Here is a 22,910-nt window from a genome sequence, read left to right on the forward strand (position 1 = left end):
ACTATGGATTGATGTAATAACTATTTTTTATAAACCAAAAATGTAAATAAGCAGTATTATCAGTGCTATGAGAATATCATTGAATTGCTGACAAATTATAGACACTTTTACCAATAAGTAGTCTTGACTCTCTATTGCCACGGGAGAGAATTTACCATTTGTAAATGTAATTGAAATAGCTTTAAAAAATTAATTTTTCTCTAATTGTTATAATATTTTAATAACAAGAAAAAAGTGAGAAACTCAATTACAGTATCCTATTATCAGGAGACTCAAGACAAAGTAGCAAAAGATATTTAAAAGTCACACACTGACAAGCTATTTCCTAAAGTCCAGGAGTATAGACAAATGATTCTCCAAATAATATTGTGAAAATGGCATTCAATATTGCAGCAGACATCTTCAAGCTTTTCCTTAATGTGCCTCGTGTCCCATTTTGTTTTGTTGTCTTGCTCAAAGTCATTGCTCCTGGGCTGAGCAACCAAGCAGAAAACTAGTTTCTACCTCACTAGATAGAAGCATTAGACATGTCTGTCCCTGCAACACTTATTGCCTTATATTTTCTGGAATGTCCCAGAGATGAATTTATTTTCTTTCCTAAAAACTGCCTAAATTACTTTAAAAAGCCTTCTTATAAGTTTTTTTTTAAGATGAATATTTTTGTATGTATGTGTGCATGCATGCGTGTGTGTAGCATAGGTATTTCTCCTTCCTCCTTCCATCCTGCCTGCTCTCCGTCTCTTCCCTCTTTTTATTTCTCATAACATTAAATCAGACAGCTATATTCCACTGAATGAAACAAACTATAGCTGTTCATATACTCTGATAAGCTCAGTATAATGGCCATAATATGTATGGCTTTTGTTTTCAGAAGGGCAACTGCTTTATTCAACAATCCGACACAGGTCTAGAGTTCAAGAGGAATATTCATATTTCATCACAAATCTCCTCAGAAGAGTGTTCAGAAGTAATGATCACCAGAGACTAACATCAAAAAGATAAAGAAATAGAGAACTAGGTATTACATCATCTCCATAGACGTGTTAGTTATTCAAAACCTGCCAGACTTTTGATGGTAAGGTATCAATTTACTATAGAAAGGTGAAATCATTTGATAGTTATGCTTATAGATGAAACATGCTGGATCACAAATGTGTTCTTGGAGAGAAAGGCAAACATTTCCAGGTTTGTTATCCCTTCTATTTTTATTTTTTTAGATAAATGTTGGAGTAATTTGTTACATAGCAGTATATCACTGATATGCTCACTGACTTTCTCCAGTATTGTACATCTGAATATATGACTATCTTTCTGATAATTTGGTCTTACGCTCTTTAAACAGACAGTCCATGTACTCTGACAAGTCCTTTTGGAAAGCCTGTGTTATAGGGATAGACTCTTACTGTTTGTTTCACCTTACTTTTTTTGTGTTATTTTCTGTTGTAAAGCCTTACTCGTGAGCCAGAAGTGACTCACTGTGGAGTTAGCAGGAAGGACCCTTACTGTCTCAGCCTTCTTTCCTGGCTGACAATTCCTATCAGGTAAGAGGGACCAGTCTTGGAGGTGTTCCCAAGAAATGGTGATGATATTTAATTTTCTAGAATGTTAGAATCAATTTTTAGTGAAAATTATTCTGTGTTTCTCACACTGGCTTACAGAAAGAGTAAGTATTTGAGAAAACAGCTTGCTCTGGGCAAAATAATATGCCTTTTTGGTCTTCCTATCTCCTGAACAGTTCCAGCCCTCATAGGCTTGCCTTATATACATGGCTAAATCAACACGTGCAGGCTTTACTGGTACTTACGAGAGACACAGACTATTTCCATTTTTTAAAAGTATTCCTAATATATAAGCAATGAAGAAATGTTCCCAAATGAGATTACCAAGCTGTGATATCTTTAAAATATTGACATTGAAATCATGTTTTTCAATATGCACAAACAAAAGTACAAATTGACTTGTACTTGAAAATGACATCAGAAGTCTAACTTTTGAAGCCCTTTATAAAAATACTGCCTAGGTCAAATGATCCTTTGTTCTTTTTGTGATTCTTTATACATGAGTGAATTGTCTTTTCTCATAAAGCTGGAAATTAGATCTGTCTTAGGAATACATAGATTTTAATAGGTTGTTGGAGGGGTCTTTATTACTCAGATAATCAAATCTCTAATGATGAAGAAATGCCATGCATTGGAATTATATCAGAGGCATTAGGTTCCATACCCTTCTAAAATCACTCCACATGTTCAACTCACTGATCAATTAAGAGCATGACATTTTTTTAGAAGCTGGCTTACTACTCCAAGTTGTCTTTGTATATGAAATAATAACTGCTCTCATTAATCAGTTCCTACCGGGTAAGAAGGCCCAGTCTTTGAGGTGTTCTCAAGAAATGGAGATAATTTATAGGTTGTTAATAATGGGCAAAATTATTCAATGTTCCTGTAAAAAAAATGGCCAGATTTGTATGGTGACCACCCAAAGACCCTTATGGGAGTCCCTTATGACCCTTATTGGTAGCTAATGATTTTTACTTGGGAACCTAATGATTAAATTTTTTTTTTAATTGGGGCTATTTTTCTTAAAAGCCTAGAAAAAAGGGATACAATAAATGGTAGATATTATTAAAGATGATTAACTGATTGTTATTAAAGTATCTATTTCTTGAAAATGTCAGCAATAATTTTTTAATAGAAATGAAGTGGCTTTAAGACTTATGCAAGATTTAGCATAGGCAATTAGGGGGCTACAATGGTAAGGTCTGACCAAATACTGTATCAATCTAACTTTTAGGTTAATCTATTAATATACGCATCATCTGAATACACATCAGATCTATGTTCCAACTAGAGGCTGAAGCTCAAATGAAAAGCTTTTAAGTAAGTATTACAGAAGAAATTGATCGCACACCAAAACAAGACATTCTAATAATTATAGGTGAATGGAATGCAAAAGTAGAAAATAAGCAGAATCAAATGTTACTGAAAAATTTGGACTAAGGGTCAGAAATGAAGCAGGAATCAGTTTGTGGATTTCTATGAAGCAAGACTTGCCCATCACAAGCACATGCTTTAAACAACTGAGCAGATGACTGTATACATGAACTTCACCAGATGGCCAATACCAAAATCAAATAAACTATGTAATTGGAAGCAGGAGATGGAAAAACTGTATTCTCTCTGCCAAAATAAGACCAGGAGCAGATTGTGGTATTGACTATAAACTGTTACTACACAACATTAGAGCACTAAAAGAATCACAGTGTCAAAATATAATGTAAATAACATTCCTAATGGACTTAAAGTCCACATAAAAACATATTTGCACCATTACACTCAATTGACCAAGAACCAGATGAACTGTGGACTGAAACTAGAAATACTATTAGGGAAGAATGAAAAAGGACAATGCCAGAAGTAATAAGAAAATAAAAATTGAGAGTGATGACAGAAGAAACACTGTAAATTGTTAAAGATGGACGAGGGCAAAAGTAAAAGGTGACAAAAGCAGGGTTGGAATGCTGAACACAGTTTTTCAACAACTATCATCTAGAAAAAAAGAAAACTATTACAATAGTCAAAATGTAAGGAGATATAAAAGAATAATAACAACAAATCAAGAAATCTCTACCATAAGATTCAAGAAATAAATGGGACATTCAAATCTAAATTTGAAGTGCTGAACTCCCATAAGGAAGCACATTATCTGACATGGAGAAAACAAAGGAAAGATGGGATCCCGATAAAATTATTTCAAGCCAAAGAGACTGAATCTGTAAAAATCTTAACAGGAATATGTCAACAAATAGGGAAAATAAAATAATGGCCTATGGAGAAGAAAGTTTCAATATAAATCCCAATTTTAAAAAAAGAGAGAGAGAGAGAGAGATGTCAAGTAGTGCAATAACAGAAGGACCATTGCTTTCATTTCCCATCCAAACACGTGATGCTAAAGGTGAGGCAGCAAAACATATTTATCTTAAATGGACAGGAGGTGCTGGATGTTCAAGCTGAATTTAGAAAAAGAAGATGCACTTGAGACATTACTGAAAATGCTTGTACTGCATTTTGCCTAAGAATTTCAGAAGAGCCGAAACCGGTTTGGCTCAGTGGATAGAGCGTCGGCCTGCGGACTGAAGGGTCCGGGGTTCGATTCCGGTCAAGGGCATGTACCTGGGTTGCAGGCACATCCCCAGTGGGAGATGTGCAGGAGGCAGCTGATCGATGTTTCTCTCTCATCGATGTTTCTAACTCTCTATCTCTCTCCCTTCCTCTCTGTAAAAAATCAATAAAATATATTAAAAAAAAAAAAAAAAAAAAAAGAATTTCAGAAGATGGTTAGTCTATGTCAGTGATGGCGAAACTTTTGAGGTTGGCGTGTCAGCATTTTGAAAAACCCTAACTTAACTTTTGGTGCCATGTCACATATAGAAATTTTTTGATATTTGCAACCATAGTAAAACAAAGACATATTTTTGCTATTTATTTTATATATTTAAATGCCATTTAACAAAGAAAAATAAATCAAAAAAATGAATTCGAGTGTCACTGACACGCGTGTCATAGGTTCGCCATCACTGATCTATGTTTTATGGAATATGTAAAGCCTTTCACTATGTGGACCATGAGAAGTTATGGGTTGCTCTGAAAGGAACGGGCATGCCTCAGCACTTGACTGTCCTGTAGTGTAACCTATATTGTGGACAGGAAGCCACTGTCAGGGCAGAATGTGAAAAGATAGAAAGAATGATTTCCTATAGCCAAGGTGTCAACAAGAGTACATTTTATTCCCTATTTGTTTAATTTGTATGTAGAATCTACACTTTAAAAGACAAAGATGCTAATTGACTGTACCTTTGCTACACCCTAAGCCATGCCCACCAGCCAATCAGAGCAACCACATGCAAATTAACCCAACCAAGATGGTGGCCGGTAGCCACGAAGCTGGAGCAAGCAGGAGGCTTGGTTGCCCGGGCGATGGAGGAAGCCAAGCTTCCCGCCTGCTCTGAGCCAGCTGTGGCCTCCGCTCATGGCAACAAAGTTTCAATTATAGAAGCTACATAAATCCCAGATACCTGCTTCCAGCCAGCCTCCACTGGGAGCTTGGGTGGCTGGGGGTCATGGCCAGCCTGCAAACAGCCAAAAGCCCCTCACCCAGGCTAGCCACACCCTCATGGGGTGAGGTCCCCGCTGGGGGCTTAGCCAGCCTGAAAATGGCTCTCAGCCCCTCACCCAGACTGGCCAGGCACCCCAGCAGGACCCCCCCCCCCCCACCCTGAAGGGGCTATGGCCAGCCTGCAAACAGCCATCAGCCGCCACTCACCCAGGCTGGCCACACCCTCATGGGGTGAGGGTCCCCGCTGGGGGGCTTAGCCAGCCTGTAAAATGCCATCAGCCACTCACCCAGACTGGCCAGGCACCCCACTGGGGACCCTCACACTGAAGGTGCTGTGGCCAGCCTGCAAACAGCCATCAGCCCCTCACCCAGACTGGCCAGGCACCCCAGGGGGAACCCCTACCCTGAAGGAGCTGTGGCCAGCCTGCTAACAGCCATCAGCCCCTCACCCAGGCTGGCTAGGCACTCCTATATAATAAAAGGGTAATATGCAAATTGACCCTAACAGCAGAATGACTTGGAATGACTGGTCACTATGACACACACTGACCACCAGGGGGCAGATGCTCAATGCAAGAGCTGCCCCTTGGTGGTCAGTGCGCTCCCACAGGGGAGCTCTTCTCAGCCACAAGCCATGCTGATGGCTGCCAGTACAGCGGTGGTGGTGGGAGCCTCCCCTGCCTCCTCAGCAGCGCTAAGGATGTCCGACTGAAGCTTAGGCCTGCTCCCCGCTGGCAAGTGGACACCCCCCAGGGCTCCCGGACTGCCAGAGGGATGTCTGATTGCCAGCTTAGGCCCATTCCCGCAGGAAGCAGGCCCAAGCCAGTAGGTGGTCATCCCCCGAGGGGTCCCAGGCTGCAAGAGGGCACAGGCTGGGCTGAGGGACCCCCGCCCCCTGCTGAGTGTACAAATTTCTGTGTACCGGGCTTCTAGTTTGTCATAAAAAAAACTGGGGTAGACTCAGAGGAAGACATAAAAATTAGTGGAAAAAATATCTTTATCTTAGTGATATGCAGATAATATATTTTCATTTGAAAGATGCATTCCTATGTAAGAATACAGATGTTTGTTGCTTCATTCAACATACCTTTTTCTTGATTATTTTTTTCTAGGAGAAAAGAAAATGCTTGAAGGTAACAATGACCTTTTCTCTTCCTTTTAGTCTCCTAATGTCGTTATCATTACTAAGTTTAAAATAACTCTTTTTGTAGTTATGACTTCAAAAATTTATCAAAGCAGCAAAACATATTTTGCCTATGTGCTCTTAGCTAGGCAGAAAGAAGGCTTGATGACCCATAGGCATAAATAGAAACAAAAAAGCAATTTAAAAGCATTGACAACCCAAAGACTATGAAAACATAATAGCCTAAGAACTGAAATAACAGATCAGCTCACTGGAAAATGAACACAGATACTGGCTATTTTCTCAATTAACTTTTACGGGTGCTGCTGGACTGGGATACCGAATGCTATGAACAGCTATCTAATGCTGGTTCCTTCTTCAAGGTCAAAAAATCGTTACAGTTCTAATAGCCTTACCGAGAAATAATAACTATCTCCCTTTATCAGGAAATGTGTTAAATGGTTCATGCAGGCAATCTGAGGTAGAATAATAAAGTTAATAAAAATTTCCAAAAATTAACATTAAAACTTATCCTAAAACATAAATGTAAACCAAAAGTATAAAGTATCTTCCCTTTTTTCTTTACAGCAAGTCATTTCTTATGCTTCAGCAGGCTGAATATTATAGTACTGCCTGCCTGTGAATTATTCCATTTTTAGACCAAATTATTGATCCATAAGAGAGACTGTAGTGACTCCAATGCTTCTGTATTTTCTCATTGGCAATCGTTCATCAGAACAAGTTTAACTTTAGCATTCTGAGAAACGATTTAATAACTACTTATCAAAAGCTATGGGAAATATAATGACCATTTCATTAGTGATGCAAAGTCTTTCTAAATTACCCTGAGATAATAAATAGGTACTTTACATTCAGACTCTTGAAATGCCTAATCACAAAAATCAGAGTCTCTGTTTTTTATTTGTTTCTCTCTCATTGATTATCCTATGGTTTAGAACACAAACTGGAACATGACATTAAAATAATTCAAAGTTGCTTTTATCACATATGTTTGCAGTGAATGAAATAATTCACCTGCATAAACCCAAATCATGTAAAACAGATCCCCCAAATTAAATTTTCTTGTAAAGTACTTGACCATGGCCCTTATTCAATATAAACTGCCAAACCATTTGGCTCTTTAGAAGACAATACCATTAACAATGGATAAAAGATAGCAATTAAACTAAGTGGCAAGAAATATAGTCTTCTAAAAGATAAAGCTCATGGGTTAATATAAACATGACAATAAATATATATAACCTTTTTGAAAAGAGGTTAACTTCTTTTTCAATTATCAATTCTATACATTCAATTATATGAGAATAGAGGCTATGTAATAACTTAATCAATAAAAAATTTTAAAAAAAGAATAGAGGTATACTTGGATGGGTGATGAGGAATTTCCAACTGGATAATTAGCGAAACCTAAGCTTAATGACTGTTCTGCATTTGAGTACTTATAGGCATCAGCTCCTGCCATAAAGGGAAGAACTGGTTGAAATCACCAACAAAAACGCTTTTTAAAAATTACAATAATATTGCTGTATTGTTAGAAACATTTTTTTTCATTTGAATACCCATGACACACTGAAGAAATGCATACTTATTGATGTCAAGAGGAAAATTAATGTTGTGATGTCATCTTTATGAAGTATTATAAAACTATCAACAATTAACATTAATTATTATTTTAAGTATAGATTTCATTTAGAGCCAAAGAAGTAAATGACTAAGCCATTACAAGTAGCCCCTATTTCTGGAAACTCAGATCTGTGATTTAGGGCTGTTTTATCAGAAAACAAAAACAAAAACAAAACAAAACAATGAGGACTTGCCTTGTCTCTATCATGCTAACATACACTACCTAATAGATAAAAAATTAAAATTTAGTCCAACCTAATAATAATACTTTATTCATGTAGATAAAATAATTTATCAGAGAGCCCAAATATTTTTTCATACACTTATTTTAAACATTCTCTTGTGGAGGGAGAAAGAGGAGCAGGACTGATGAGTGTAATCAATCCCCATTAGCTTTAACTCTTCGATTTTTACTGATATTTTATTCCCTCAGGAGCATTATATATTGTTTTTCACAAAACTGTATTTCTATTTGCCATCTCATAAAATTTTTTCAACCCCAAAATACTAAGATAACAGTTCTATAATCTAGCTTAATAATTTGTTGTATAGTTTTCAACCACTGAGGTTAGTATTTTAACAGTTTTAACTAATTCTTGAGGTCAAAACAAAATAGATAAAAATCCTTTTTGTTGTGTATAGCTTCAGGCTACACGACCTCAGTTTATTTAGTCAGTTCATTTAAGAATCAGTTTAATTCACCACACTTGTTCTATTGCTCTCCTAATTCAAACTCTGCACATAATTCAAGATAGAGAACATTACTATAAAAAAAAATTGTTAAATAGTGGGACCTCATTTGATGCAAATGTTGTCTGGGGATAAAAAGAACATTGACTTAGACTTCAGGTTCCTCATCTTTAAAATATGGAATGAAAATAAACATAAATACTACAAAACATAAGTGGTTTGGATCTCAAGTAAGCACATGTGAAAATATTTTATTAGTTATATGATGCTATAAAAGCAGTAAGTATTTTATGTACGTTTATTATATGTATGTATGTAAAAGGGTGTCCCAAAATTCACAGAAGAAGTAATTTTGATAGAAAACACAGGTTTATAATGAAAAATTATAAATTTTTTATTGATTCATAAAGTATGCAGTATAGGGTTATGTATGGAATAGCATATCAGGTAAATGGCCCCCACAGCTTTGCTAGCACATACGCACTCTTTTGTTATTGCCTGAGCAGCCACATTTTCGAAGAAGAATGGTCCGATGATGCCTCCACCCAAAATCCGCACCAAACAGTGACATGTTGTGGATGCATTTGTTTCTCAACAATCACTCGTGGATTTTCTGAACCCCAAATGCGACAATTTTGTCGATTAACCAAGCCATCAAGATGAAAATGAGCCTCATTGAAATTCAACCACATTTATGCAAAACGGTCATGGAAAATTCCAACAAAAGAGTGCGTATGTGCCAGCAAAGCCGTGGAGGCCATTTAACTGATATGCTATTCCATACACAACCCTATACTGTATACTTTATGAATCAATAAAAAGTTTACAATTTTTAATTGTAAACCTGTGTTTTCTATCAAAATTACTTCTTGCGTGAATTTTGGGACACCCTTTATATGTATAGATGTCTATTATAAATGTATATTTTGATGGTGAATACTATGATAGAAAAATGTCTAGCAACTATTAGACTATGCCACTATGTACCTTATACCACAAGCTTTCACAAATTTTTAGACCATAATCATTAGTCTTTCTGACATACGTAAATACCACCATTATAAAACAGGTGTTTTTATCATAATCAGTTTTAATAGAAAGATTTCTTACATTGATTTTCAAAGATAGTAATGAAAAATAACACCTAATAAATATTTTTCTTCAAATCACACTTGGACATCATAGAAATTATTCTTAAACTGTACATTCTGACAGAAATAAAATTGACAGAAATAAAACTTCTCGATTTAGGTTATGGAAATTACTCTTAGAAATAGACATGAAATGGTTCCAAAAATATTAAAAATAGCTATCAAAACAATAATCAGCGAAGCAAAATATTCTTGTAAAAATCACCTCATGAATTCTAACTGCTTAGCAATAGAATTCTGGTTTAAACTCTAGAAAAAAATATTTTTTAATAAGGAATTTGCCAATAACTAAAAAAGCACTAAACTTGTACATTAAGTCTAAGCGTCGGACAAATCAGCTTAACACTTAACAGTCTATGTAATTTTAAGACCTTGTAGAGGTGATAACATTTGAAATGCAGCTCATTATAGTACAAAAAAGTGGTGTGTGTCATAGACAAAATATGTGCTATTTATGAACTATATGCTTTTTAAAACAGAGAAATCATTCAAAAATATTCTTTTTAAGATAGAGAAATCTTGGAATGAATTAGATCCCTTCAAGCTTCAAATTATCTAAATTCACACTGCTATTTCTCCCAATGGATAACGTCACATTCTCCTCTGATTTTGTTAAGAACATGCTATATTATTAACCTTCCTTCTTTGAGTCATTGATCTTCTGAGGTTAATGATATAATCAGTTTCATTGTGTAGAAGAAAGAGAAAGGGCATAAGAAACACATTTCGTGCTCTAGTTTATAAAAATTCTACAGATGTGATGCTAGAGCTAATCCACAGATACATACATAAATACTGGATTGAAATAAATTTGAGAAAACGAAGTGTCACTCATTTAGCAAATGGAAGAAAAACACAAAGGAGAAAGCAAAGGGAAACAACTGTAACAGAACTACACAAAAAGTGCAGTGTGAGGATGAATAGGATTTTATTTGCTTTGCTTTGCTTTTATTTTTTGTTATATGTGGGAGTGAGAAGCAGTTTGATGGGTAAAGAGGTCCATTCACTCACTAATTCATCACATTAATTTATTGTTATGAAGAACCTAGCTATGAATCAAGCATCTTCCTAGGCACAGGGGATATAACAGAGAACATAAAAACCAAAAACCCTTGCCCTAACCGGTTTGGCTCAGTGGATAGAGCGTCAGCCTGCGGACTGAAGGGTCCAGGGTTTGATTCTGGTCAAGAGCATGTATCTAGGTTGCGGGTACATCCCTAGTAGGTGGTGTGCAGGAGGCAGCTGATCGATGTTTCTCTCTCATTGACATTTCTAACTCTCTATCCTTCTCCCTTCCTCTCTGTAAAAAATCAATAAAATATATTTAAAAAACACCCTCACCCATAAATTCTGGTGGGAAAAGAAAGACAAATAAATTTGCAAAGGAACAAACAATATTTTTGATGATGATATGTCATAATGGAGGCAAATCAAGAAGTGCATAATGACAGAGTGTTAAAAAGGTTGGTGGTTTTCAGCTGGAGAGTTAAGGAAGGCCTCATGATGCAAAAGAGTAAATTAAAAATGGTTATAGAGAATAGGAATATGAAATCTTTAGAGAAGCAGCATTATATACACCACCGAATATGAAAGGCACAGTTAGTAGGAGATTTGAGAGTTATTTCTACCGACTCATAAAGTAAAGCTCTTTAGTGAGAGTTGACAAATTTCTGTTGAGGACATACAAATATGGCCACATGCCAATCAGAGGAAAGGGAACCAAATTTATTGGATACAATTGCCAGCCTTAGTAGATGGAGGGTTATAAATGTTACTTCATTTAATCATTATAGATAGGTATTTGATCACTCTACACTAGTTTCCACCCCTTTTTAACTCTTTGGCTTCCATAAAACATTTCATTTGAAAAAAAAGAGTTCTACTGATAAAAGTTTACATACTACCTTTCATTTGAAACCATACTGATTCCTGTGATTTTTCTAAATCATAATGAAAACACATTACTATCAATCATAGCTAAGTAGCAAGTTTAACTATGGGAAGGAATAAATTCTGATTTTGGTTTAGCTGTACCTGTTGAGAATTTTCCCAGGGAGCAAACTACAGGACTTAAGAGAAAAGGTGGTAATTTTTTCATCTTTACTCAGAGTTAAAAATTTATATTTGTAAAAGGAAGGTTACAAGACCTGTTTGGTTACATAAATGTTGGGAAAAAAAATAGAATTTGGCTATGGGGCTGTGATTTTAATACCAGGCTGAAGGGGTCTAGAAAAGGGATAGCACTCACCTCTTTCAGACACTGAGGAATATTACATAATTCAAAAAAATGGTCTGAGATAACACTCCGCTCTAGTGATGCCCATTGTGTCTAATATTTTATAATTTTATGTTAATGCTAATTTTAATCAATCTAATGTATATGATATCTTGGTTTGCCAGAGCTCAAATGCCAGTGAAACACCAACTAGAAAATATATGCTCCCGCCTTGAAACTTCTGTGTACAGATGCGACCAAAGTCTATCATGATAAAACCATATTAGAGTTAAAAGTTTCTTATGCCACAGAGTTGAATGGGAATAGAATACAATTTAAACCTCTGATGTCCCAGGTTGCACAACTAACACAAAAGTTTTGAAACCCCAGGAAGGGGGATTTTACCCACAATGAAAAAATAATAAAGCTTTCCAATAAAGCTGTGAAATCGTCACTAAGAAAAAAAAAATTGTGTAGGGAAAGAGGAGAAGAAAAAAAAAAACACCTGAAAAACAGTCAATATTTGCCTGTGAACAAACAAAAAGCATAGTGCTTTCATGTGTTCTATGGCTTGAATTGTGCTTCCCTCCCTCCCACCCCCAAAAAATATGTTGTAGCCCTAGTCCCTAATACCTCAGAATGTGAAACTACTTAGAAACAGAGGACTTGCAAAGGTAATCAATTTAAATCAAGGTCATTAGTGTGGGACCTAATCAATAGGACTGTTGTCCTTATAAAGAGGGGAAATTTAACACAGAGAGTGACACACAGAGAGGGAATACAACGTGAAGAGATACAGGGAGACCATCACCTACGAGACAAGGAATGCTAGAAGCTAGCAGAAGCTAGGAGAGAGCTGTGGAACAGCCCCCAGAATGAATCAACCCATCCGACGCCTTGATTTTGGACATTTAGACTCTAGAACTGTGACAAACTTCTGTTGTTCAAGTCAGCAGCCCATGATACTTTGTTATGAGAGCCTTGGCAAACTAATACAATACATAGATAGGCAAGAAGAACAAAATTATCTCAGTGGTAGGAGAGTAGGCATGACTGACTGCTGCCTCTCTGGTTCATCCTTTATTTTTAGTTTTCCAGAGTGTCTGGAAAAAGAGCAATGAATGCATGAAATAATGACTGCATGCAAACAAGAATAAATTTTAAAATGAAAAAACTGAATTAAGAGGGATTTAAACTGGAATTTTAGAAAGAGCAGAGGAAATGACAAGATAAAAAGACAGACACCAAGCATGATGTTGAATTAGTAAAAAGAATATTAAGAACGTTCAGTAAGTATCAGAAGAGACAAATACGGGTGAGACAGTAAAGTGCAGAGTCTAATATTCTAATTCTGGCCAGGTTTTCACTTTATTAAGGAACTATGATAAAGTCAATAGACTATTCTGGGCTTAGTTCCTCATGTCTTAGCTAAATTTAGTTCAATTGGTGTTCAGTATTTCAGATGTCTACATAAAAATACAGTGGGAGTGACATTTTAAGCAAAGGAGATATCAGTTTAGATTATCAACAAGACCAGTGCACTAAGGGCAAATTTTAAACTGAATTTTCATATTTATCAATAACCTTCTAAAGAATTATATATTAGATTTTAAGTAGGATATGCCTGCTTTTATTGCTGATTATAAACGTTTCTTATTATTAGCTATTGAGATCTTCACAAATGCATCCCAAATATCTATATATGTTCTTTTCCCTTTGAAGCATACCTATATATTTCTAAATAATTAGTAATTATTAATGTCTATTATTCAAAGAAACATACGTCTTTTTGCTTTTATAAGCACCAGGACTAAAGCTTACCTGAGATCATATTAAACTGGTTGCCAGAAACAAAGTAAGTGTGGATGAACTATGAACATTACATTACACTTTCATCAGCCTGCCCTGGAAATGTTCTCTTTTGAGCAGTAAATGTCCTACTTATCAGTTTGGACACCTGTATCAACACCCTTTTCAGTTTTCCTTTTCCTACTTGCATAACTCCGATCTGCTGCATCTTCATCATCAGTTTGCACACCACTGTCTACTATTTTTTTAAAACAGCGGGGATCCTCTGCCATATTTTCCCCTATCTCATCATACTGTCCGTGGACTTTAGCTCTAGAACTTCTCTCTTTGGGTTGCTTTTATGAAAACATTCTGGCTTGAGGAAGAAGAGACTAACTAGATAATTTCCAAAGATGCTCCCATTAAAAATTCCAATATCCATGGGTCTAAATTTATGGCCATCCTTTGTCTTATCTGTTTATGTCATATGTTCAAACCATCAGTGAATGTGAACGTTAATTATATTCACTGAAATCACAGTCTACAATGAATGCTTGGGAGATTTCAAGATGAGAACAAAACTTTCCGTCTCATTGTCATAAAATAATAAACTTCTTTCTCATCTTGCCTCACAAAATAGTATATTTCTTTTTGTGGGAATGTACACATTTCTATTTTTTCCTCAAATCACTAATGAAATGATACTCACTGAAATTGTGTATTAGGTTCCCAAGGTACCAGGGGCTTTAGGGCTTCCTAAAGTCTGCAAACACATGGTTAGCATCAACGCATCCATTGTCTTCTAACTGAAAAGAATCACTCTTACCGTGTAGCCCTCGGTATACTGAAAAGGAGCCCTGGAACTTTCGTCTGCTGTTGGACTCAGAGGCTTGGGGTCAGACATGGACCGCTGCATCATCTTGGCTGTCTTAGGACTCGCTGGGGGAACTTTAGCCATGTCTGGATGCAGTACTTTCTGTGGACTTATATCATCAGGGAGGGGTTTTTCATAAGGTACAAAGGCTGATTCTAAGGCTTTGCCTGGTGAAAGTGGTGAGATGGGTGAATAAAGGACTTTTGGAGATTTGGGTGGGGAAGGAGCCAGCTGTAGTGTGGAATCTGGCCGAAGGTGAGATGAATAACCAATCTCTAAAGGTGTTGGGCGTTTCTTGTCTTTGGGTGGAGATGTGGCACTCAAATATTGAGGACTTTGTGTTTCTGAATCTGCTTCTGTTTGACATCCTAAACTGCCCCCTTTGTAAGTCTTTTCAGGTGCTGAAATGTGTTTAATTATTTCTACCTTGGCATCCACGTGCGCCCGTATCGAAGGTGTGCGTATGGTTCCCACTGGTTCAGTTTGCACGGATATCTCTGCCACTGTCTGAACTCCTATGCTGGAGACTTTGGAAAGGGGTTTGGTCTTCTCAGCCTCTGTAGTGCCATCACCGTACTTTGCTACACGAGTTTTTCTCCTTGATCTAGTAGGCATGTCCCATTCATCCTGATCTTCATCATCAGTTTGGACACTTGTATCAACACTCTTTTTAGTTTTCCTTCTCCTACTGGCATAACTCCGATCTGCTGCATCTTCATCATCAGTTTGTACACCACTGTCTACTATTTTTTTAAAACAGCGGGGATCCTCTGCCATATTTTCCCCTATCTCATCATACTGTCCGTGGACTTTAGCTCCAGAACTTCTCTTTTTGGGTTGTTTTTCATCTTTGACAACAACGTCTGTTAAAGGTATTTCTGAAACTGTACTCAGAATGCCGGGTGGGGCAATGTACTGAGTAACACCATCAGACTGAACTGTGTACCATCCTTGGCTTTGTGGGATTTCAATCGCCACAACGGTTGAGGCTGTGGTGGTTGCATCCTCAGCCGCCCAAAACTGACCGCCTTCTGGGGCAGCATACTGCCCTTCCAACATCACCTGCTCTGTCGTGGTTTGTGGAGAGGCAGTTCCAGAGGGATCATAGTTATACTGGTAGATCTGGCGAATCTTCTGCTCCTCTAGCTGCTGGTGAAGCTTTTGCTGCAGCTGTTGGATCTGCTCCAGCTGTAACTGTTGCTGAGCTAACGTCTCCTGCCTCATCATGAACTGGGCTTGGCGCTCCTCTTCCTGCTGATAGAGGAGGTGCTGCTTCATAGACTGCAGTTCCTCCAGCTTTTTTTGAACCATCATCTTTTCCTGTTCTCGGAACCTTTGAATTTCCTGACGCTCCCACTCCAATTCCTCAGCAAAACGCTGTTGCTTAATTTTCTCCAGCTCCAAGAGCTCACGCTCTAAGTCTAGCTGCTGTTGTTGTTTATCTTCTTCAGGGACAATTAAAAGAGCACTTTCATCTCCCGTCACTTCAGGAAACACTTCAGATGCTGTGGTTAACGTGGGAACTGAGTCTATTGTCTCAGTGGTGAGAGTTTCCATAGCAATAGTTTGCAGACTGGCATTGATATCAATACCAGTTACTACAATGTCTGTTTCAGATGCACCTGTTGTGAGGAAATATGATCTAGGCATTGGCTGGCTCTGGTGCAGGGTGGAGAATGAAGTTACTCCATCAGTTGTGTGCACACCAGACAGATCCCTCACAGTGGTGCTGAAAATGGAGCCAGGTTGTGTGGTGATAGCAAATGTGGAGGGAACTGGAGTTGCCTCTGAAGAATAGACAACATCATTAGTTGACCTCAAAACACTCCCCACACCATACTGGGATCCTGGAGGTGGAGTCATTCTCGCTGTGGAATACTGTGGGGTACTAATCCCAATTCCTGAAATGACTTGACGTGTTTCTGGATATGGACCTGCAGTCTTGCTTGAGTAATCCATTACCTCACCTGAAATACAGGGTAGAGTTATAGTCCAGTTCCAAGAATGAATGATGCTTTGGGGATTTGAAAGAGCTCTCAATCTTGATGAACATAATGAATGGAACCACATGCAAATTCACTGGTTAACCTAATTAGATGCCGAAGAAAAGCAATGTTGAACATGCAGGCACATGCAGGTGACTTTGGGCAGAATAAATTTAAAAAATGAAGAAATAAAAGCGCACATGTACTCCAAAATATGTTGCCAAAATATTCAAAGAAAGAGAAAAAGTAACAAAATGGAAAAAGGGGCCACATTTTCATCCTGAAATGAGATGGGGAACACCATAATGATATTTCAAGGAAAGGTCTGCAGCGACATCATACTGACCTGTAGAACTTCTCCCTGAAGTTAGATCTACTGCTGCATCAGTTTCTCCTGAATAACCAAAAGCATTCTTACTTTTATAGAAAAAATGTCCAGCTTCTGCTAAATTAGTGTCAGACATGGAAGGCTTCATTCCCCCAACCCCTCTGTAACCATATGGCCCTGATCGGTCATACTGATAGTGGTCATCCCTATAACCAAACCGATCCTCAGGAAGAGTAGTTGCAGGCTGCTGTGCTGTGCAGCTCCTTCCAAAAGGTAACTTGTAAACTACATCACAGCACACAGCTCTTCTCCCTGCAGTCAGGTCAACAGGTTTTTCATCATCCTCTATTATTTTGGTCACCACACTTGAAGTAGATTCATCCATTGTTACAACAGTTCTATGAGACTTTGTTGTACTGAGATCCACTGCCTCTCCATCAGTGATGCCCTGGGATGTGGTGCTATCAGTCCATCCATTTGTGACACCAACAGGAGGCACAGTAATAGGCTTTGTAGTAGCCAGTGTCATTGCCTGTGCTGAAGTGCTTAAAGATAAGTTTATTGGTGCTTCCTGCTTAACTGTAGGGAAGGACTGGCCACTTGGTATCCTGTAAGGGGGCTCGGTATGCTTTGATGTAGTAAGCTGAAGTGGGGTTGCTGTTGCATGTTCTATACTCACTAGGCTTTCTGTGCCTGCAGTGTAACTTGCACTGGCTGTGCACGTGACAGCAGTCACTGCCTCAGTGACCAGGGATATCGGAGTCACTACTGATGAAGTTGCACTGAGATTTATAATAGAGGGTTGGACAGCACTGATTTGTCTCCCATAAGCTTCTTTTGCTGTGGTCTGTCTTTTCACATCCATTGCAGAAGCAGAAAGATCCATACATTTTTCAGTCACTTTCACTTCTACTTTTGGTGCTGTACGCAAATCGATGGCATCACCGATAAGTTGTAACTTTCCATTTTCTTTATGCTGATGCTTTTCTAAATGTAGGGTATCTAAAGCAAGAGGCTCCGGAGGAATTGGTACAGAGACGCTGCTGAGACCAACACTAGGAACTGTACTTCTGGTTGCTGAAATCTCAGCCTTAGAAACTTCAGTTATAGGAAACTGTGTAACTGAAATTGGGGCTGCTTGACATGAAGATAGTGTTGTGACAGGGATAGCAGAAAATGTCTCCAAAGCCCCTGAGATGTACAGGCTCTGTTCTGATGAATATGACATTTCTGCAGCTGTCACAGGAGGAACTACAGAAAATACAGGTTCAGTGGCAATCGTATGTTTGAGAGGTGATCCCAGGGGCCAACTGGTAATTGCTTGACTAGAAGAATCTGTTGGAGTCCCAGGTTCAGATGGCAACGTGATAACCACGTAAGTTTCCATGAGGGAAAATCTTGGTGAGGACTTATTAGAGTGAGGAGAAAGTGGGGAGGTAGGGGAAGGCAATTTATAATCTGCTGTAGTGACTAAATTTAATGTCATATTTGAAGATAAACCTGTTGGTTTGGGGTGTGTATCTGTTGGTTTTTGTGTAGTTCCTGGATGCTGAGTAATGGGGGGTTTAGGGGCAATGGGAGGTTTACTTGGCTCAGGTCTGTGGGTAAATACAAGTCTAGATGGAATGGAAGATGGCTTAGGAGGAACTGGAGGAGGTGCAGTGGTACAAATTTTTGTTATAGGTAATCCATTACTCCTTGGAACAGCTGCGGTCTCTATACTAGTAACAGTGTCAACCAGAGATGCAGCTGTCATAGTTAGAGTCACTGGAACTGTAACTGTTAACTTTTTCTTAGGATGAATAGCAGGTTTAGGTAAGGTTGGTGGAGGAAGTGGTGGAGGAGGAGGAGGAGGGGGAGGGGGAGGGGGAGGAGGGGGAGGCGGAGGAGGAGGAGGAGGTTGAGCTGATGTGTCCAAAGAAGAACTTCGTAGGAATGGGTGTGTTTTAGTTGGAAGAGAGGAAACAGAAGGACCGCCAGATGGTAAGTGAGATGCAGGTTTTGCTTGACCAAAGATCTCTCCGGATACAAAGCATGCAGTTGAAACTTGCTCCTTCATTGGAAAGGCTATTCCAGAAGGTGGCTGATCAAACACGGTTTCAGATAAGCTAGTTTTAGCTAGTTCAGCCTCAGAATCCTTCCTTTTATCTCTGTAAGCTTCCAAAACTTCCAGAATAATTCCATTCCCAGTTTCCTTCTTGGCTTTTGTCACTGAGTCCTTTTCAGATATAGGTAAGTCAGTGGAAATAGTGTCAGCAATTAGCCCCTTGGGTTTAGTTTCTTCAGATTCTAAGATAGAAGGTGTCATATCAGATAAGGAAATTGCAATATGATCAGTACTAGGTCTACCATCTGGTATAGTAGTCTGATCTAAAGATATACTTATTTCTTCTGGGTAGTCTATGATGCTGCCTTGAAAATATGTTGATGAAGAAATATCCCCAGGATCTTCTAATTTAGTTACTATGTCTACTGGCTCTGTATAAACTGTAGTTATGCTATCCAGGGTAGTAATGGGTGAGGAGCTATCTGTGGTACAAACCGAAGAAACAGATGATGTGAGGGAAGGTGTGTCAGAGGGTGGGACAGATGTAGCACTTTCTGAAGGCTCAGAGTAGGTCAAAATCAGTGATTCATGGGCAATTATCTCTTGAATTTCTCTTGTGTAATCGGTTATATATTCATCTTCAATTTCCTCTGTTGAAAAATGTTGGGTTATTTTGACATCTGGAATAGAGAGTGTTGCACTGCTGGTTGAATCTGTAAGAGATGCTCCTGAAAGAATACTTGATGTCAAGGATTCATCGGGCAACCTATCAAAGTCTATAGTGGACTCTGTCATGTCATCCCTGATGGGCGGCTGGGTTGGACTGGATTCAGGTGTTAACTGCATCTGTTTCCTCTTCATGAGTTCTTCATAGGCAGCATCAGCATCTAGTAACTTTTTTTCTTCACTGGTAGAAGTTACCATACTATCCAGATCTACTATCTCGTGGCTTTCTGGGATGATATAAGAACTTGAAACAACATCTTCTTGAGGCACAATAGAATGTAAGCTTTCTAACTCATAAAACTCTTTCTGGAGGTCTGTAATTTTCTGCATAGGATCATCATAAATATGGTCTGGAAGTCTTGTTTTTTGCTCTCTCCCTCTCTGCTGCATAAATCCATTTTCATCTTCTTGCCTTGTTAGCAGACTGTCATCGACTGAACCATTGTATGTGTCCTCTACTAAAGACTCATAAATGTAATCCTCTATTAGCATCCCACCATACAAAGGCTCCTTTTCAAACATTTCCTCTCGTTCATTTGCAGCTGGAAAAGCTTTGTATTTGTGGGTTTTATGCATCATTTCTTCATACATCTCCTCAGCACTTTTTAATGCCTTTTGGCCACCTTCTTTCTGCATAACAGAATGCTCATCTGTTGGTGAGTATAAAGACACAGCTGTGGGCAATTTATAAACTTTTTGCACTTCAATTATTTTTTCTGGGCTTATTTCAAAACCCTCTGGATCTGACTCTATGCTAGGTGAGTATTCAGAACAAGAAGATCGATGGAGCTCCTCCATTTCTGCAGCCTGACGTAATTCTTCTGTTGGAGATGCATCTTCAATAGGAGAGAGATTACTGGGTGGTGTCTTTGGTCTTTCCCTCCTTCTCTGAGCTCGAAGTTCATCTTTGTCTTTCTTTGATTTTTTACTAGAACTTTTTCTTTGTTGCTGTTCTAATTCCCGCTGCTTTTCTTGCTCCTTCAATAATTCTTCTTCCTCTCTCAATTCTTCTTCCTCTGAAGAATCTTCAATAGTCGGTAAAAGAGGACCATGTGACCTGTGCCTAGCTTTGCGTTGCTGCTTGCTCTCCCCTTTTTTGTGACTTGGGCTACTGTCACTGTCCTCATCCAGCGATGACACTGATGTAGGGGATGTGCCAGGAGTGAAGCTAGAAGCATGAAGACTAGAAGATCCTTCCCCCCTTGACCTATCTTCTGGAGAGTCTGTCAGGCTTTCCATTTCTAATTCTGGCTCTTCATCAAAATACAAAGCTGTTTTTTTCTGTGATGACTCTGCAGAATACTTATCTGCTATTGTGCTATTGAGTTCAATTGTTTTAAATCGACGCAGCCCTCCTCCTCCAGCAACTACAAGTTCTTCACTCTCCTGACTTTTAGTTTCTCTGTATTTAATGTCAGGACTTTCGTCAAATGTCTCATCATCTTCATCATGCCATGAATGGCGCCTCCCTGCATCATCCTCAAAGCTTGTGCTACTTTTTCGAGTCAGTCGCTTGTGTTTCCCTGCTGTTACTTTCCCTTTTCCTTTTGTTTCTTCCTTCTTCTGGCTCTCAATAATACCACTGATCTGTTTGAGCTGGTTCCTAATGAACTCATCGTCCTCAGAACCTGAAGCGTCTTCATCAGCACTCATTTCTCTGATTTGCTTTCGAATAAAGTCCTCCTCTTCACCTGATCCTTGGCTATCTTCCTGTTTATACTCATCACTGCTTGATGAACCAACACTAGTTCTCCGTTTTCTTTGTGGAACAGGTGAGTTTTCACTTTCACTACTGTCTTCAACTGAATCATAAGGCTGTCTTCTTGTAGCTATGTCATCAACAAACTCAGACTTTTCTTTGTGGTCCTTTCTGGGAGGCGTGTCTTGTTGGCCATCTTTTGTAAAAGTATCTTTTGCTTCATGACTCTCTTTGAGCTTCTCTTCTGAAACTGTAGTTTCCAGTGTTTGAGTTAAACTCTGAGTTTTCTGCTCCTCCTTAGGCTGCTCAGGAGAAACCTCTTGGGGTTGTGTTTTCTTTTCTGACTTTTCTTCAATAAGTGTACTTGCCTGGGCTTCCAAAATGGAGAGGACTGTACTTTCTAACTTAGCCAAGTCTGAGGGGCTGGAAGGGCTGCTTTCTTGTGAAAACGAGTCCTTTTTGAGTCCCTTGAGCAAATCCTTTTCATCACTTGGAATAAGACTTGGGATTTCACCAAGTGAACCTGATATGCCATCAGAAGAATATCCTGTGTCACTTAGACCTTGTGGGCTTTTCGGCTGTTGAGAACTTGAAGTGTCTGATTTGTCATCTTCCTTTTCCTAGCAGGGAGGAAAAGATACAGGAAAACTTAACATGATTAAACTAATAAAATGGCCTCTATATTACTCCCAAATAACTATTATGAACAGAGAAAAAAAGTATATGAAACTTTTTCAACTGTTACGTAATATTGTTTTAAATAAATCTTTGCATGGGGGAAAAAAGAAAATAGTTAATACATACTGATTAAGATTAGTTTTCATTTGATTAAATGTCAATTTGAAATGACACTTTTAGTCCATTAGTGCTCTATCCTTCTACATTTCAATATCATTTTCCTTCAAAACCATGATTTTCTTTCTCAGCATATTTATTTTGGGATATAATTCAAATTATTACAGAAAAATTTTAATGATATATTTCAACTGACATAATTAATACTTTTGGATTATGAGGACAGGCAAACAAAGGAAGAATCAGAGGACGGGCCTTTATGTGGCCATAAGACTTACGGGATGTTGGAAAATTGACTTAACAAAAGTAAGTCTGATGCCATAATGATATTTGCCCCACCAACCACAAAGAATGTTTTTTTTCTGAGAGATATTCAAACAAGGCTGTATTTTTAAAAAACGTAAAACACTGTATTTAATTGGTATCACAGTTAATATTACAATGCTATAAAATGTGACTGTTTAGAAATTGTAAACTTTGAAAAAGTAATTGGTCTGGCTCATAGCTTCAGTAAAAGAGAAATAGCTATTATTTTTGTAGAGTTGTGAATCACATTTATCTTCAGTGTGCCACCTCAAAGATATTTATCAAATATCTCTTATAAATGTCTTCTGACTTTGAAAATACTTGTATTTTTACCTTTATGGTATTTCAAAGTCAGCTTCCTTCAACCAGCACAACAACTAACTGTATGAATGGTCATATGGGCTTTTCAGGGAGCTGGGACACA

The 22,910-nt window shown here is 38.2% G+C and overlaps 1 protein-coding gene across 4 annotated transcripts in view; it reads right to left on the reverse strand.

Moving 5' to 3' along the window:
• The window catches only part of PCLO (piccolo presynaptic cytomatrix protein), a 280,850-nt gene that overhangs the window by 133,414 nt on the left and 124,526 nt on the right, over nucleotides 1-22,910 (reverse strand). For 3 of the 4 annotated variants that reach the window (XM_070424152.1, XM_070424154.1, XM_070424156.1), the window contains exons 5-6: nucleotides 16,932-22,005; nucleotides 14,553-16,567 (exon numbers count right to left, since the gene is read on the reverse strand). In XM_070424152.1, coding sequence (XP_070280253.1) covers nucleotides 14,553-16,567; nucleotides 16,932-22,005 — 7,089 coding nt within the window. The remainder of the gene's footprint in view (nucleotides 1-14,552; nucleotides 16,568-16,931; nucleotides 22,006-22,910) is intronic. The other variant, XM_070424153.1, reaches the window with a different exon arrangement.

Source organism: Myotis yumanensis, unplaced genomic scaffold (assembly GCF_028538775.1).
Source record: "Myotis yumanensis isolate MYYU_CA2020_CCGP unplaced genomic scaffold, mMyoYum1.0.hap1 SCAF_9, whole genome shotgun sequence".
NCBI classification, from domain to species: Eukaryota; Metazoa; Chordata; class Mammalia; order Chiroptera; family Vespertilionidae; genus Myotis; species Myotis yumanensis.